This window comes from Ptiloglossa arizonensis, chromosome 13 (assembly GCF_051014685.1).
Source record: "Ptiloglossa arizonensis isolate GNS036 chromosome 13, iyPtiAriz1_principal, whole genome shotgun sequence".
In the NCBI taxonomy this organism is placed as follows: domain Eukaryota; kingdom Metazoa; phylum Arthropoda; class Insecta; order Hymenoptera; family Colletidae; genus Ptiloglossa; species Ptiloglossa arizonensis.
Window position 1 is genome coordinate 1,298,954 of NC_135060.1, and position 14,161 is coordinate 1,313,114.

Below are 14,161 nucleotides of genomic sequence, written 5' to 3' on the forward strand. Positions count from 1 at the left end.
AAAATTGTGCAGTTTTTCAATGCAAGATTTCGTTCGAAGGAAGAACAACTTTCAACATCTGTTCGCGTATACCGAACTTGACGAATTTCGTTGCGCGATACTCGTACTTCCATTCGCGTTGATTATATTCCGTAACGAGAGTACACCAGAAGCGGAACTTTCAGTTTTCTAACAATTCGTTTCGTTAGCCTACTTTTTAATCGTCGAATGTGTCCATTTTGTTGTACGCATCGAGCGAAGAGGTGGTCACACTGTCCACGGTGTTTATAAATGTACCGTGTAGCGTAGCAATATTTGTCGAGAAACTGGAACAACCGTAATCGAAAATAATACCTCGTACCGAAAAACGTTCTCCCGTATTTTCGATCGGTTTCGTAAGGTGAAACGACCACGGTTCCCGGACAAATATCGTTTCGTTAAAAGTGTTCGTTTCGAAGTCCCCTACCCTACCTTCCCCGGAGAAAGATTAAAGAGTAGCACTCGAGGAGCTCTCGGTGCAAAATTGTTCACGCTTCTATAGCCCAATTATGACCAATATCGAGCAGAAGCGTGAAAGCAGTCAGCGATAAAATTCTCGAACAACTCCGGCATTAATTAGACCGATTCAATTCTAGATATACAAACTATTTTCGTAGTTACTTCATTTCTGAATCGTTGAAGCCGGCGATAATGCCAGCGATTAGTCGAGCTTGAACAAAAGCGGCAGGAATTACGTATTTCTTTATGGAAGCCGGATGTTGCTTTCCTTAATAATTCTGTCTTCTACACACCGTTTCTTTCGCGAAAACTGCAAATAACCGGGAAGTAGAAGTTATTTCCTATAACGCGGCTACACGATATGCCGAACGCGCGTTCAATGGAAAACTGAATCCGTACTAATGAATGTTTCGAGTTCCCATCGGTCTCTTGCCGATTTCACTTTGTACGCCGTTAAGTATACGTTCCGAGAAAGGAGCCGGGAGTCGAGTATTATTTGTCACCGGCCGAAACGTTTTTGTCTCGGTATCGAACGTCCCCGTGACGACGAACGATAAGCGAGCCACGATTTCCGATGCACCCCTGGCCGACCGAGTGCATTACTTTCCGACGAAGATGGAACCGATAAGATCGAAGTCCGCCGCCTAATGAATTCCATGGCTCGCGCATGAAATGCTACATACGCGATTAATATCGTCTTTTGGTCGGTTGGAAAAGTTATGCCCGTTAGCGACGGCTATTTAAGTAGTTGGTGTCTCACAATGTTGCTTCGTTACGAGCGATACATTATATTTCACGGCGCGGTCGGTTCGCCCGGCGCGATCATTATGCGTCTTGTAACAAAAGCTCGCGTGATTCATTACGGGGCACGCATTGTACGCAGCTTCGGAAATATTCGCGAACAAAACGCGGATCTCTGTTCGACGAGCGATCAGCGATTCGCGATGCATCGGTTCGCCCGTTTTATCGACCGCGAACAACGTTTCGCCTTAAACGTTTCGGTTCTTTTATTCGTCGCAGCTGAGCCGGTGTAAATGTTTCATTTTTCAAGATTGTCCAGCTCCTACGACGTATATCGTTGACGCGTTACGCGCCGTGTGGGTCGTGTGGGTCGTGTGGGTCGTGTGCGCCCCCGCGTGTAACACTCTTTTGGAGATATTTGAAATTTTCGGTCAGTAATTGGGGAGACTCGACTAAAAGGTACGAGTTAAAATACTCGAGAAAGAAGAATACGTACGTGGATGTAATCCAATAAAGATCTTACGTTGAGTAAATTTATCACGAGATAGATCGAAATAATGTAAACTCTGAGAATAAAGATATGCTGGACGTACCGATCAACAAAGGATTCAATTTCATTTAATAATAAACAATTACTCGTATCGGTTCAACGGATCCTTTTTTCTCCTATCTTGAATTCAAGGTGTGGGACGTTCGCTCGAAAATTAAAAATTTTTATTCCAAATACCGTGAATTTTTCTTTCGGAAACTTTATGTACCTCGCAGATGAAGTTTAAAAGTATAAATTATAACACGAACCAATTATTCACCGAGAGTGGTGAAAGGCGCGGAAACGATCAGTTAGTTGAATAAAATCAAGTAAATGTAAGAACACTTTATTCTCTGTATCGCCTAGAAAAATAATAATCGTGGAAGAAATGTTTTAAAGAAACAAATTTACTGTACGCAGAACATCGTACAACGGTTATTTCGTTGCCAATATTCTCTAAGAAACTAGCTTTCAAATTTTTAACAATTTTAAATTCTACCAGATTCTTTCAATTCTCTTGGCTTTTTCCATTGTACTTGTTTTTCAACCAAGAATATTTAACACGTTAACTGCCACAATGTCGTTGAATGAAATAATTCCCGAGACCTTTACACAGATGCCAGCAACGAGATAGTTTATTATTCATTTTTCTTGTTTATGAATAAACATTCAATTCACCGATGCATACTGATTTTTATTCTTCCTTCAAACGTCCACTATCCATTATTTATTCGTATACGTCCAGTGGTAAATCGTCAGCCAGAAGATAACTCGTACTTGGTCGTCGATGCGTTGAACAAATTATTATATCGTAGATAGAATTGTTTGCAAACCAATGACTGCAGCCAAGTTCTTGAAAAAGTAAGAATAAATAGTCATCGAAACAAAAACAGAAAACGTTATTAAAACGAAACGACGTTTTATACTATAATATTTATGGCCTTCTTCGAATCGAATCTTAAATATTACACGATAAACCAATAATACATGAAGTTTTAAGAAAACGTAAAAGAATTCGTAAATAGTTACTCGGATATGAAAGACTCGAGATTGCTATCGTAGATTTTATCAAAGAAAAAGGTGGATATACTAAAATATTACTGCAGGTATCTATTTGATTTCGTTTTTGAATAAGGTCCATCCGTTCTACGCTTTTTTCGCTCTCGACGCCTTTTCGTCGTGGCAGAATAAAATTGAAAATAAATTTGTGAAATTAAAAATAATTCTAAAATCTGCTTCATCCGTGAGAGATTTGAAACTTTAGGAGCTGAAACTCGTCACTCGTGGAACGATAATTTTCAACTTTCAAGAGGCCGTTTCGCTTTTAACATTTATAATCGTGTATGGAAAATTATATATTTTCTAGATTCCAGTGCCTAACACTGGCACTAAAAAATTCTCCGCGTACCGATACGTCGAGGTGAACAAAGACGACAACTGGCATCGAGTTGGACTTGAAAAATAATTTCAACTCGATGATCGAAACCCCGCACCGATACAAGATTCCATAAAGTTTCACAACATTCTCGCGTTCGACAAAGAATGTCCCTACAGTTGCAGTCTGGTACTAAAATCTGCCCCGATCGATTGGATCTTGATTTTGCCGGCTAATTATCCCGCTTTATCGCGAAAATGACGTTAATGGCCGCCGAGACGAGTTTCTCTAAGGGGATGTGTCAGTGGATTCTCCTCCAACGAGGCCTGGAGGAGACGTCGGAAGGGAAATGGGGGCTGTTTTGCCCGGTATATTAATTTAATTCTTTGGATACTCGATAGATGCTGGAAAGAGAGTACGGTCGGGTGGCTGGGGGTTGGTCTCGTCGAGTTTGAATATTCATAGGAAAGAGGGAATAGAGATCGGGTGTAATAGAATTTAAATTAAGGAAGGGAGGTCGGCCGAAACTGTATGGAGAGTTCCATAATATGATAATGCTCGTCCTATCGATATATTCCTGCAGAAGACTGGCCCGCCGGGAACTGAAAATACCTCCAGAAATTGTCGTTCCGTCAATTGACCGACCGTCCTACCAAGGAAACTAATTATGGGTGCTGCTAACCCCGCGTTAATCGGCCTGCCACACCCTGGCAACGCTTTCATGCCGACAGTGTATATTTTGTCGCAACAAGTTTGCATGACTGGAAATTGAACACGTTGATTTGTTTGGATAAGCTGAAGTTTTGCGAGAAGCCAATGATCGGTGTGGCTCGAGGGTGGTAGAAAACTGGATCGAAACCGTTCGTGTCTCGAAGCTCACGACCAATCGATTATTTATTAGTCCTCTGTCCGTGAATCGTTAATTGCGATCCGTTCAAATTGATATCGATTACACGACGGATAGAAATTTTCATTTCTGCGAGGATTCCGCTAAAATTTCGTTTACCAAAAAATATTTCCGATTTTTGCGAAAGCGTAGGTGCGCGTTGCAAAAAATGTTCCCGATTTTTGTGACAAATGTGTAATATTTTCTGCAGCACGAGTTAATCCAAGAGATACGCGAGATCGTTGTTTTACCTCGTTTCGAAATAAATCATACCGGCGGGGTTTTGAGAAATTCGAAACAAATGTCTATTCTTCGTTGCGTGCTTCGACGGAAAATCAGATAAGCTTAAAACATAAATAATATTTCAGCACCCGGCGGTTAATGAAATATATTTCCCGTTCCGGTTGGCCGAAAACCGAGGTCAAGTTTGAAAAGAAGAAAGATGCAAACACACGCGTCTGTGATTACCACAACCGGGAAGTGGTAATGCATGTTCACTCGGAGTCGCGGCAGTCGCGCAAGTTAACAAGGTTAAATATCTCAACCGTGTTAACGGGAACATTAACACTCCACGACCATTGCGATTAGAGACGTCCGAAGCGAAGGACTCCAACGTCGGGACGTCGGTATGAACTCTAGCGAGAGCCTGGCTGCGCGACGGAGAGAGGGAGAGAGGGAGAGAGGGAGAGAGGGAGAGGGCTACGGAGGGAGCAAGAACAGGATGCCCGGAAAGTAAGAGGTTCCAGGTGGAAAAGGTGGACTTTAACTTTCGGGCAGTATTAAAAGTTCCCGAGTCGGTGGATATTTTGCCAGACGTCGGTTATTTCTCCACAATCCACGTACCTACAGAGCTGTCTCCTGCGTTACAATGAGAAAGAACAACAGAAATTAATGTGGGTGTGAGGCGTACAATTAACTCACTGAAACAGATTAGACGATTGGGTCTGAGTAGGGTAGTTGGATATGTTACCATCTTGTGTGTCATATTATTATTATTATTATTATTTATACACTCCGCTGTTGCAGTCATCGCGCTAAGTCACTCGCGCTTGGACGTCAGCGTGTGCCAAATGTGGAGAAAGTTCCCTTTTTTTCCTCTTTTTTTACAGATTCCCTACACATTCCTTTTATCCTCGTTTCGCTTCATCCCTTCTTCTCCTCTTCCTTTCGTTCGGAACTAAACCTTTTCTTCACGGGTCTTCGGCGTACGTTTATTTATCTTATTACAAATAAATATTTCTAGAGCCTCGGAGCTTGATTTATGTCCGCAGGGAGTTCTTAGGGGGAACTAGAAATTTGGCAGACCCGTAGTGTTTACCAAACTGAATAAAAATGCTCAGTTCAGTTCCACGGATGAATCCTTAGAAAGTAAACGATTTTCTATTCCAATAATGTACTTGTCTGTTCGTGAGTGTTGGTGCTGAAAAAATCGAACCGCGAACTTCTATCAACTAACAAGTATTTATTCCTTTTAGCGAGTCCCACGGACTTGCAAACTTTCGAACCACCTTTCGAAAACACCCTGCGTACGCGAGAGGCTAAGTTTGGATCGAGCGGTTAGTTGGGTTAGAAATTAGGTCTTCTAAGATTAGCTCATACCGTAACTTGCAAAAAGTATTCCAAATTTTTGCGTAGGAGTAGATGTATTACCGGTATACATCTCTCGTGTACACGCGAAAGTGGACGTATTATTGATACGCACCTCTTGCAAAGATCAGGAATATTTTTCCATAAATTACCGATAGACTTTCCATCGAGCGGTTAGACGACTTAGAAGTTACGTCTTTTCAGAGCAGCTGGTACTGTAACGAAACATATTCCCAATTTTCGCGGATAGGTGAACGTATTATTGGTATATACCTGCCGCGAAACATCGATCCTCGAAATAGACGAAGGCCGTGCCGAAACTTTCCCAGAACTTCCTTCCGAGCGACTAAATCATCTCTACGGTCACACGCCACCTTCTCCCGCGACACAGGTACGTAACTTAAGCAGGAAGTACCTGTATCGTGCGGAAAAGTGACTGCAAAGTTTACCTCGAAGCGACAATCAGTTAAATAGTTTCCTATATGCTGCGCCTGGCGCAAAACGCACCTAGAAACGGCTCCGGGAGGTGTACTTAGATAGACTAGCCCGATAAGCGAAATAAAAGTTATACTCCTCATTGTTCGCGGCGGCTTCTAATTACGCGCGTGAACCGGCGTAGCTGCACGTCTATCGCAAGCGTCGCCTCGGTGCATCGGATTTTCGCATGTGCAATCTGGATCCTGCTCGAGTTTCCTCGTACAGCGATAGGAATCGAGACGCGAGCAGCCATAGGTTATCCAGACGGCGTGCAATCCATGGTGGAATGGGGTAATCGGTGCTCGAGACTATGTAGCAATAGATTTTTCAAACCCCGCAATAATCGAATTTCTCAATACACGGAGACAAACGCCGATGCACCTAACCGAGGAACTCGTGACTTTCGATCTAACCGAATTCGAGAAGTACTCATGCACGAATGTTGATCTTCGAATGGTGTCGTTGATAACAGATTCGGAGGAAGCACGAAAAAGAGTTCTCGAATTGCGTCAACGTTCCACGAGTGCGGGGGAAACTATACAAATTTGGATAAATAGCTGGAAATGTCGACTGTAACGTGCAACTGTAAATTATACGGGTGTTTTAGATCAGCCGATAGTAGCAAGATGTCTATCGTTGTGGGTGTCGTCGACGGTACAATTGAACACAACAAACGAGATATATACCTTCTCTTTATCGTAGTCCAGTCTTCTATAATACCGATAATTCTAATTATTTGTTTGTTCGTAAATAGTACAAACTTCCGTAGAATCTTTCGCGAAACTTGTGCAATATATCGTAATTGAAAAAAATCGGGACATCGAATTCCCGGAACAAAGGAAATTCCAGTAACTAAGAAATTATCGTATTCGAGAACGATTCCGCGTAAAATCATGCGGGTCGGCTTCAAAAGACATTTCGAACGGACTCGATTCAAAGTACACCGGGTTTAGAATTTTATATCCGCTAGAGGCGACCTCGCGATAAATCACAAGGCTCGCTGGTCTAACCTCGCTCTCGGGACGCTAATTTTTCTCGGTTCCGCGTGCTCTATGACGGTCGCGGCGAGATTTTTAGAACGGTCCGTTTCCACTCGAGCTCGTTATCAAGTGCACATCGGCGGACGCGGAGTCGGAATAACTGGAAGCGTACGAAGGAGAAGAATTCTCGTCCGCGGAATGATCGTACGAAATCTTGTGACGTGGCCAGGACGTTTCCACGGAGGCCCCGGAATGATTTACCGGGACTCGTCGTAAAACGGTACCGCCGTTCCACGCACGGGAGACACAACGAGGCTCTGATTATCGCTCGAGATTGTCCGTACAAAAGGGCTCCTCTCTTCGCGGTAAAAGGGCCTCGAGATTTAGATATTTATAAGCGGAGGGAGAGGCGGTCGTCGCGACTCGATGATCAGGTTTATTGTGGCGAGCTCGGGGAACGAAACGCATCTCCTGAATCGGTTGGAACGAACTGCGAGCTTCTTGCTCCAATCACGGCTGACAAGTAGGGTAATTTCGGAACAGATGGACCAAACGGGTCGATACGACTCGTTTCCAACTATTTTTCTAAATTATTCAATTATTAACGGTAATGTTGTGTCTTTGCCTACAATTATCACTATGGATAACCAATGGTACTCGTAAATTCATTTCTCCTTTCGTATACGATACACAAATAGTAGTACGTTCACCGTCGGTAGTTCCAGTGTCAAGGAATACTTTACCTACTAACAGTTTTTAATTTACTAACAATGGTACCTACTAATAATGGAATCCGTTTGTTAGCAAGGAAGAGGTAAATTTAATACGAATTCGTTAAGAATTGTTGTCGTTTGTCTCCGAGCGTAAATTGTCACAATTGATTCGATAACGGAAGTTTGATTATAAAATTTTAACCAATTTTGTAGAAAGTAGTTTAGAACCGACCGATTGCGATAAGAATAGCCGATCGATAACATTATCCGCGATCATAGTAACCGAATTATCCTTTCTACAATGTGTACTTATTGTAAAGCTATTTGTAAATAATCATGGAAAGAGAAAAATGAAATTGTAAGATACGATTCATCTCTCCCCCGTTACTCGTTCAACTGGAAATTGTATTTTCTTCGTAAATCGATCTTCGACAATTGTTTTTATCGACGAAAGATAAGAGGAGAAAGATAAACCAGTATCATCGTTTTAGATAATTATACGTCTTCGAATTTAGATCCCTCTTGAAAATCATCTTCGTTTTCGTCGTTACCGAGTATGCGGTCCTAATCGTATGGAACATACGAACCATTTATCGGCGCCGTTGCAGTTGGCTTCAACGTCACCGTTGTAGGTTAGAATTATATCTACCTGTTATTAAGCTCGGTTTACGAGTATGGCGCAAACATCTGTTCGAACAACAGCGCGATACCGTTTCTTACGACCCAGTTTAAAAATTCGATTGGAAAAATTGAAAACAAATATACTATCTCGACGGGAAAAAAGAATCGCGCGTTTTAAAACGCAGATGTGAAAACAATCGTCCCCGATTGTTCCTAGAACTCGGTATCGAGCGGTGTTCGTTCGAATCACCGGTTCTCCGTTGGTAAGTCAATCGCAGGATAACCGAAATGTAATTTACAACGCCATTACCGGTGTGTAGAGTTAAAGCACAGGCACGGAGCCAAGAAGCGCTCGGCTCGAAACGCTATCGCGGGGGTTGCGCAGCGATCGAGGGGACGAGACGAAAGACGGACCGTGGCGATGGTCGCAAAACTCGGGAGGGCATTAGCGTTATTTTAATCAGGAAATATAATGATCGCCGTAGTCGCGAAGGAGAGTATAGCACGGGCGAGGGAGTAGAGGAAAGAAAACGGGCTGGCTCGCGAACGCAGGTTGCCGCGCATTTGTTATGGGCCGATAGCAATTGTTTCCCCTATCTGCGAGCTCCACTGCGACACTGTAGCCCACTGTTCGGTTGGTTGCACTGTCTGCTTCCGTGGTGGTGTGCACGCGAATGCGTGTGCGACGTGTACCTGCTCGCAGGGCTGCCGATGTGCACCGGAGAGAGTGTGGCCTTATGTAACCACCCCCACACCGACCGATATAGATTGCGTTCTATTGGTACATACGGTGACGCTCGGCTGACATTGGTTGTTTCGGGAAAACTACGCACCGACGATGCAATTTCTTTTTTGTTTTTTTTTTTTCCTTGCGAAACGCAACCGACGATAGGAATTCAAATTCCGTCGACGATATCGAACGATCGAAAATTCACGAACAGCGACAAGTTGGAAGTTTTTGCAACTTGGCAGCTGCGACGATAAAAACCGAGACAGGACGCGTATCGTTTGCCGTTGACAAACGCAAAGCTGTCGTCGACGACGAAACTTTGTATTCGTCGATAATATCGAAAGATTCGAAATTCGAGAATAACGACGAATCGCAGCTTCGCAAGTTGACGGTACGGCTGCGATAAAATCCGAAAAACGAGCGTCGTTTCGCGAACAATTTTTTTTCTTCTCCGAAACGCGCGATCCTTGTTACAAACGCGATAATGATTCGTCGGTTAGAAGTCTTTCGTAACGTTTGTTCCCGGGTCGCGTATAGCCGTGAAAAAAATATTCTCCCGCGATCAACGGAACTAATTACGGTACGTTGGTCCCGGTGTAGCCGAAATTTCAACCGATCCGTCTCTCACCCTCTAACCCGCGTTTCGTCGCCACCGGCAATCGCAGAAATTCGCGTATCCATGCTCACGTGATCACCAGCAGGTAGATTCGTTCCGGATAGAGCCCCGTCTGCCGCGAGATTGAGTTCGACTCATCTCGAAATGCTTGTAGCGACTATCCTATTCGTACATAGTCGACTGGTGCGACAGATACATACATAGACGTTCAGGGGCCGGAGGGGGGCGATGGAGAGCCAGGGGGACGGTAGGGAGGAGAAGGAGGAGGAGGAGGAGGAGGAGGAGGTGGAGGAGGAGGAACGAGGGAGAAACTCCGCGGCGGAGGAGTGGGGGGAGGGAGGGAGCGAAAGAGAGAGAGAGACGAAGAAAAGACGGAAGAGCGGAGGGAGGAGGGAGGAGGAAAGGGAGACTCATGTACGGCGTGTATCTATTTGCAGACACAGATAAACACGGACAGAACCAACACCCCGATACACCGGGACAGAGCGAGTGTTCTTATAGTGGAACTTATTGATCCAACAAAACTCATTTCAAGATACAGTGCGAAGTCTCCAAGATACTGCTCTCCTACTCCTCTCGTCCTGCCTCTCCTCGCACTCTTCCGCCTCCCCCGATCCCCCTCTCCTTCGTCCAGCACCTCCACGCCGTTCGACGCCCCCGTCCACGCGACGGCCCTCCTCTCACGCCCGTGTCGTACATCCAAGATCTTACGTACACGTGCATGGGGGCCGATTAATGCACGCGCGGAGGGAAAAGAAATCGGGCCTCCGGGGGGGGGGGGGGGGGGCTCGAAACATTTTTTATCACTGAAACTCCCGCTCGATGCGACTCGATGAAATTTATCTCCTCGATCGGCTCCAACCTCTACGCGCCAACGATCAAAATTGAATCTTTCGACCGTTTTCGACGGATCCTGGCACCCCTATCCGCGACACGGGGCACCGAGTCGACGAGGTTTCGTTTCTCTCCAGGACGCGCTCGAGAGGGATTAAGAAATATTCGAAGCTCGTTTCACGACCAGACGCGGGAGCTACGATTTATTTTCGGAGCACCGGCGCTAGATTGATCAAGCGAAATGGAACCCTAACGAGGGAAGAGGAACACGACCTTGAAAGCGAACTAGGTAGCGTGCCTTCCTGTTCATCGAACCCTCGCGCTCCTAACAATTTCCGAGATATACCTTTTCGGACAAAGAACCCCGACTTTCCAAGTTGCTGGCGGATTTTCAAGTTCGCGCATCGTTCTTCCGATCCGTGATTCGTCCACGTTGGGAACAACTACCGCGACTTTAATTACCGGAATTCGTAGTTCCTCCGTAACGTCGATCGGAAGTTTTCAAAGAGGCAGACTGTAGCTCCGTCAAAGGGAAAACCAATTTGACTTCTTTGCGAGTTGTTCGGTAATCGTACCATTGTCGGACACTTTTCGACCAACCGATCGAGCAATTTTCTAAGAATTTCGCTCTTCTCGGTTCGAGAAATTGTACGCTGGATTTGCGCATCGAGGAACAAATATTTTGGTAGAAATAAAATTTCCGGCGGGTAACTCGAAGGAAGTGAAATTCGAATTTTGATTCGGGAAGAGGTTCGAGTTTCTCGGTTCGAGATTCCCGATACTTTGAAACGTTGTTGCGTCGATCGTTTTTGCGAGAGGACTGGAAAACGGTCGAATCCGTGAGAGGGGGCTCCGAAACCGATGATCGAAGAAGCGTCGAGCGATGGAGAATCACTGGCACGGGGCAGGATCTTCGCCGGAAAAGTTAATAATCAGCCCCGACGCGTGACCTTGTACTCGGTTTTCCCCTCGCCTCGCCGCTTTCACCGCTCGTCCGAAATCCAAAGTTTCTCGGCAACTCGACACTGCAAGCAATTTCGGCGTCGAGCAATCCCCTCCTCAGGGCCGGGCCGGGGCCGGGGCCGGGCGTCCTACTCGCCTAACCCTGTGCCGAGCAGTAAAGGAAAGTGCATAAAGCTGTAGAGTGTCGCCACTTGGAAGGTCCTAGTTGTAGCTCGGCTGTCTTTACGCGCGGGAGGGACAATTTCGGACAAACGTGTCCCTCCGTAAAGAGATTCACGAATCTTTCTACGCACGGTGAACGTTTTTCGTATCGGTGAACTTTGACCGAACCTTTCTCTCCTTTGACCCCTTCGTATCGTGCGAAACTCGTGGCAAGGAAATCGGGTCAGACGTAGGAACCACGAGCGAGTCTTGTCCACGTTCGTGCGTTCGAATGGATTTTCTTGAAAATGGTAGAGAGTAACCGTGACTTTGAAAAGAAAATTTAGCGTTCACGAGAAAGAGTCGTGGCCAATCTTGCCGCGTGAAGCGTACGCGTTCAAACCGTAATATGTCTCTGACTGTAAACAAATATGTAACTTTAAAAATTAGATATATCGCTTTGTTGTCCAATGCATCGATTTCACGGCGTGAATTCACGGAGGGGCGATAGGCGATCAACGAAAGTGGCCACGCGACCGAAGATCCGAACAACGAAGTTTCGCGGAGTCCCGGGGAAACGCGCCAGGGTTTGTTTTTCTCCGCTGTTTATTACTCGGCACATGACGGCGGACCCCGGCGCTGGATCTCGCCGCCGCTACCGCCGCCGCCGTCTCCACCGTGCGTAACAATATTCCTACCGACGACGTTGAACGAGTAAACAAATGAAGGAACTTACGATTGCGTAAAAGTGCAAAGTGTCTGCGGTTTGTTTGTCGGTGAGAGCGTTTCCAGGTAAAAGCCTAGAGCAAGTGCGTGAACAGGCAGGAGGAAAGAAGGAAACGGAAAGGGAGCGCAGGAGAGTCTGTCGGAGTTGAGAAGGAGAACGGTGGCAAGAGGGGTGGCCGAGGCGAGACGGGGTTTAGGTAGGCGAGTCGCGAAGGATGGGTGAAGAGGACGCGGAGGGAGGCAGAACCGGAGAAGGAGGAGAAGGTAGAAGAGGTAGAGAAGGTTGGAAAGGGGCGGAAGGGGTGGAAGGGGTGGAAGACCACGAATGTCGGGGGGAAAAGAGGGAAAGAGGAGGCGGGTGAGAGGAACGGCCAGGAGGGGGAAGGAGTCGGAGGAGATAGATGTATGTAGGAGGGCCGCTCGATACAGCCCCAGCAACCCCCTCCTCCACCCCCTCCCGAAGCCAAGCATCGCATCGCGAGGTTAAAGTGAGAAAAGTCAACCCCAGTCACTCGGCAAGTTCTCCTACGTTGGAATATCGAGAGGCGGTGGCAAGATTCCACCGGAAAAGGGTTAAGGACCCGGTCATCCGGGAGGACAACCACCGGTCCTCTTCCCTTTTTGGCAACCCCGATACCCGCGAGGGCTCGCGACTCCGCTTCGGGTAACGTCCGAACGATTCTCCTTCGCTAGGTTCTCCGATGGCGTTCGAGGTTCGAGGTTCGAGGACCGTTGCGTCGATCGCGAACCGAATTTCAAGTACGAAGAGGGGGATCGGACCGCGGCTCGAAACGGAACGATCCAGGCATCGACGCGCACTGGTACGCGTTGCGCGTCGCGCGTCGCGCGTCGCGCGTCGCGACGTAGAGAAACGCTTCTAGCAGTCGGTAGGTGGAAGTAACGGCAGTCCCCGTCGGGCCATCACTCCGGCACTTATCGAGAGACTTTTAAACCCACTTTTCCGAGTTGGCTGGCTTTCAAAATTCGAGTCGAGAGACGTGCTCTCGCTGGCAGGTCTCTGGCAGCCGGAGACCTGCCGGGTTGTCACTTGGCTGGTTATCCAGGCACTTCCATGCCCGGCCACGCGGATACGAGTGCATAAACATGCGAGCGAACGCCATCCTAGCTAAAGAGTACCTTTATCTCTATCCAGCCGCTTCCTCCGACCTTCTCGCAGCCCGTACCCTTCTCTTTTCCTTTTAATCGCGGCCTCTCGTTCTCTTTCGTCCTGTCGCTTTCTCTTTTCCTGTACCGCGCTTCAACCCTCCGTACCGGGCATTCTCCTCGTGTGACGCTGCCGTGGGTGGAGGAGGAAGCTCACGTAGGTTACTCCTTTCTGCCGGCAGAGGATATTGTGATTTTAGCGTCTGTGTAATTATGGAAATTAGCGACATGGAAAGCCTAGGATAAAAGGGTTGATTATAATCCGGCCGCGGGGGTGAGTACCGACCTCGCTGTCCCGCTCCTCCGAGCGACCATAGATTAAAACGCTCCTTCTACGCTAGCGCCTTTACTTCCACCAACTACCCCTATCTACCGCCATCCCCTATCGCCACCGCCACCACCCACCCGTCCATCCCGCGCCATTCACTCTCTTCGCATCGCCTGCCTCGTCCCTTCGACTTGTCCTCCTTTCCCTCCTCCCCACCCCTGCGCACTGAATTTTTCTCCTACCCGCCGATCACGTATCCGACTCTGCCCTCCCTTCCACCGTTCCACGGTGATATTAAGATCGAGTTTCGTCCGGTCGAGTGCGCCGGTTCGG

The 14,161-nt window shown here is 46.9% G+C and overlaps 1 protein-coding gene across 1 annotated transcript in view; it reads right to left on the reverse strand.

Moving 5' to 3' along the window:
* Positions 1 to 13,939, reverse strand: part of LOC143153632 (uncharacterized) — a 91,449-nt gene extending 77,510 nt beyond the window's left edge. The window contains exons 1-3 of the mRNA XM_076325052.1: positions 13,934 to 13,939; positions 13,718 to 13,892; positions 13,534 to 13,676 (exon numbers count right to left, since the gene is read on the reverse strand). Of these exons, the coding sequence (XP_076181167.1) occupies positions 13,534 to 13,676; positions 13,718 to 13,892; positions 13,934 to 13,939 (324 nt within the window). The remainder of the gene's footprint in view (positions 1 to 13,533; positions 13,677 to 13,717; positions 13,893 to 13,933) is intronic.
* Positions 13,940 to 14,161: the final 222 nt, after the last annotated feature.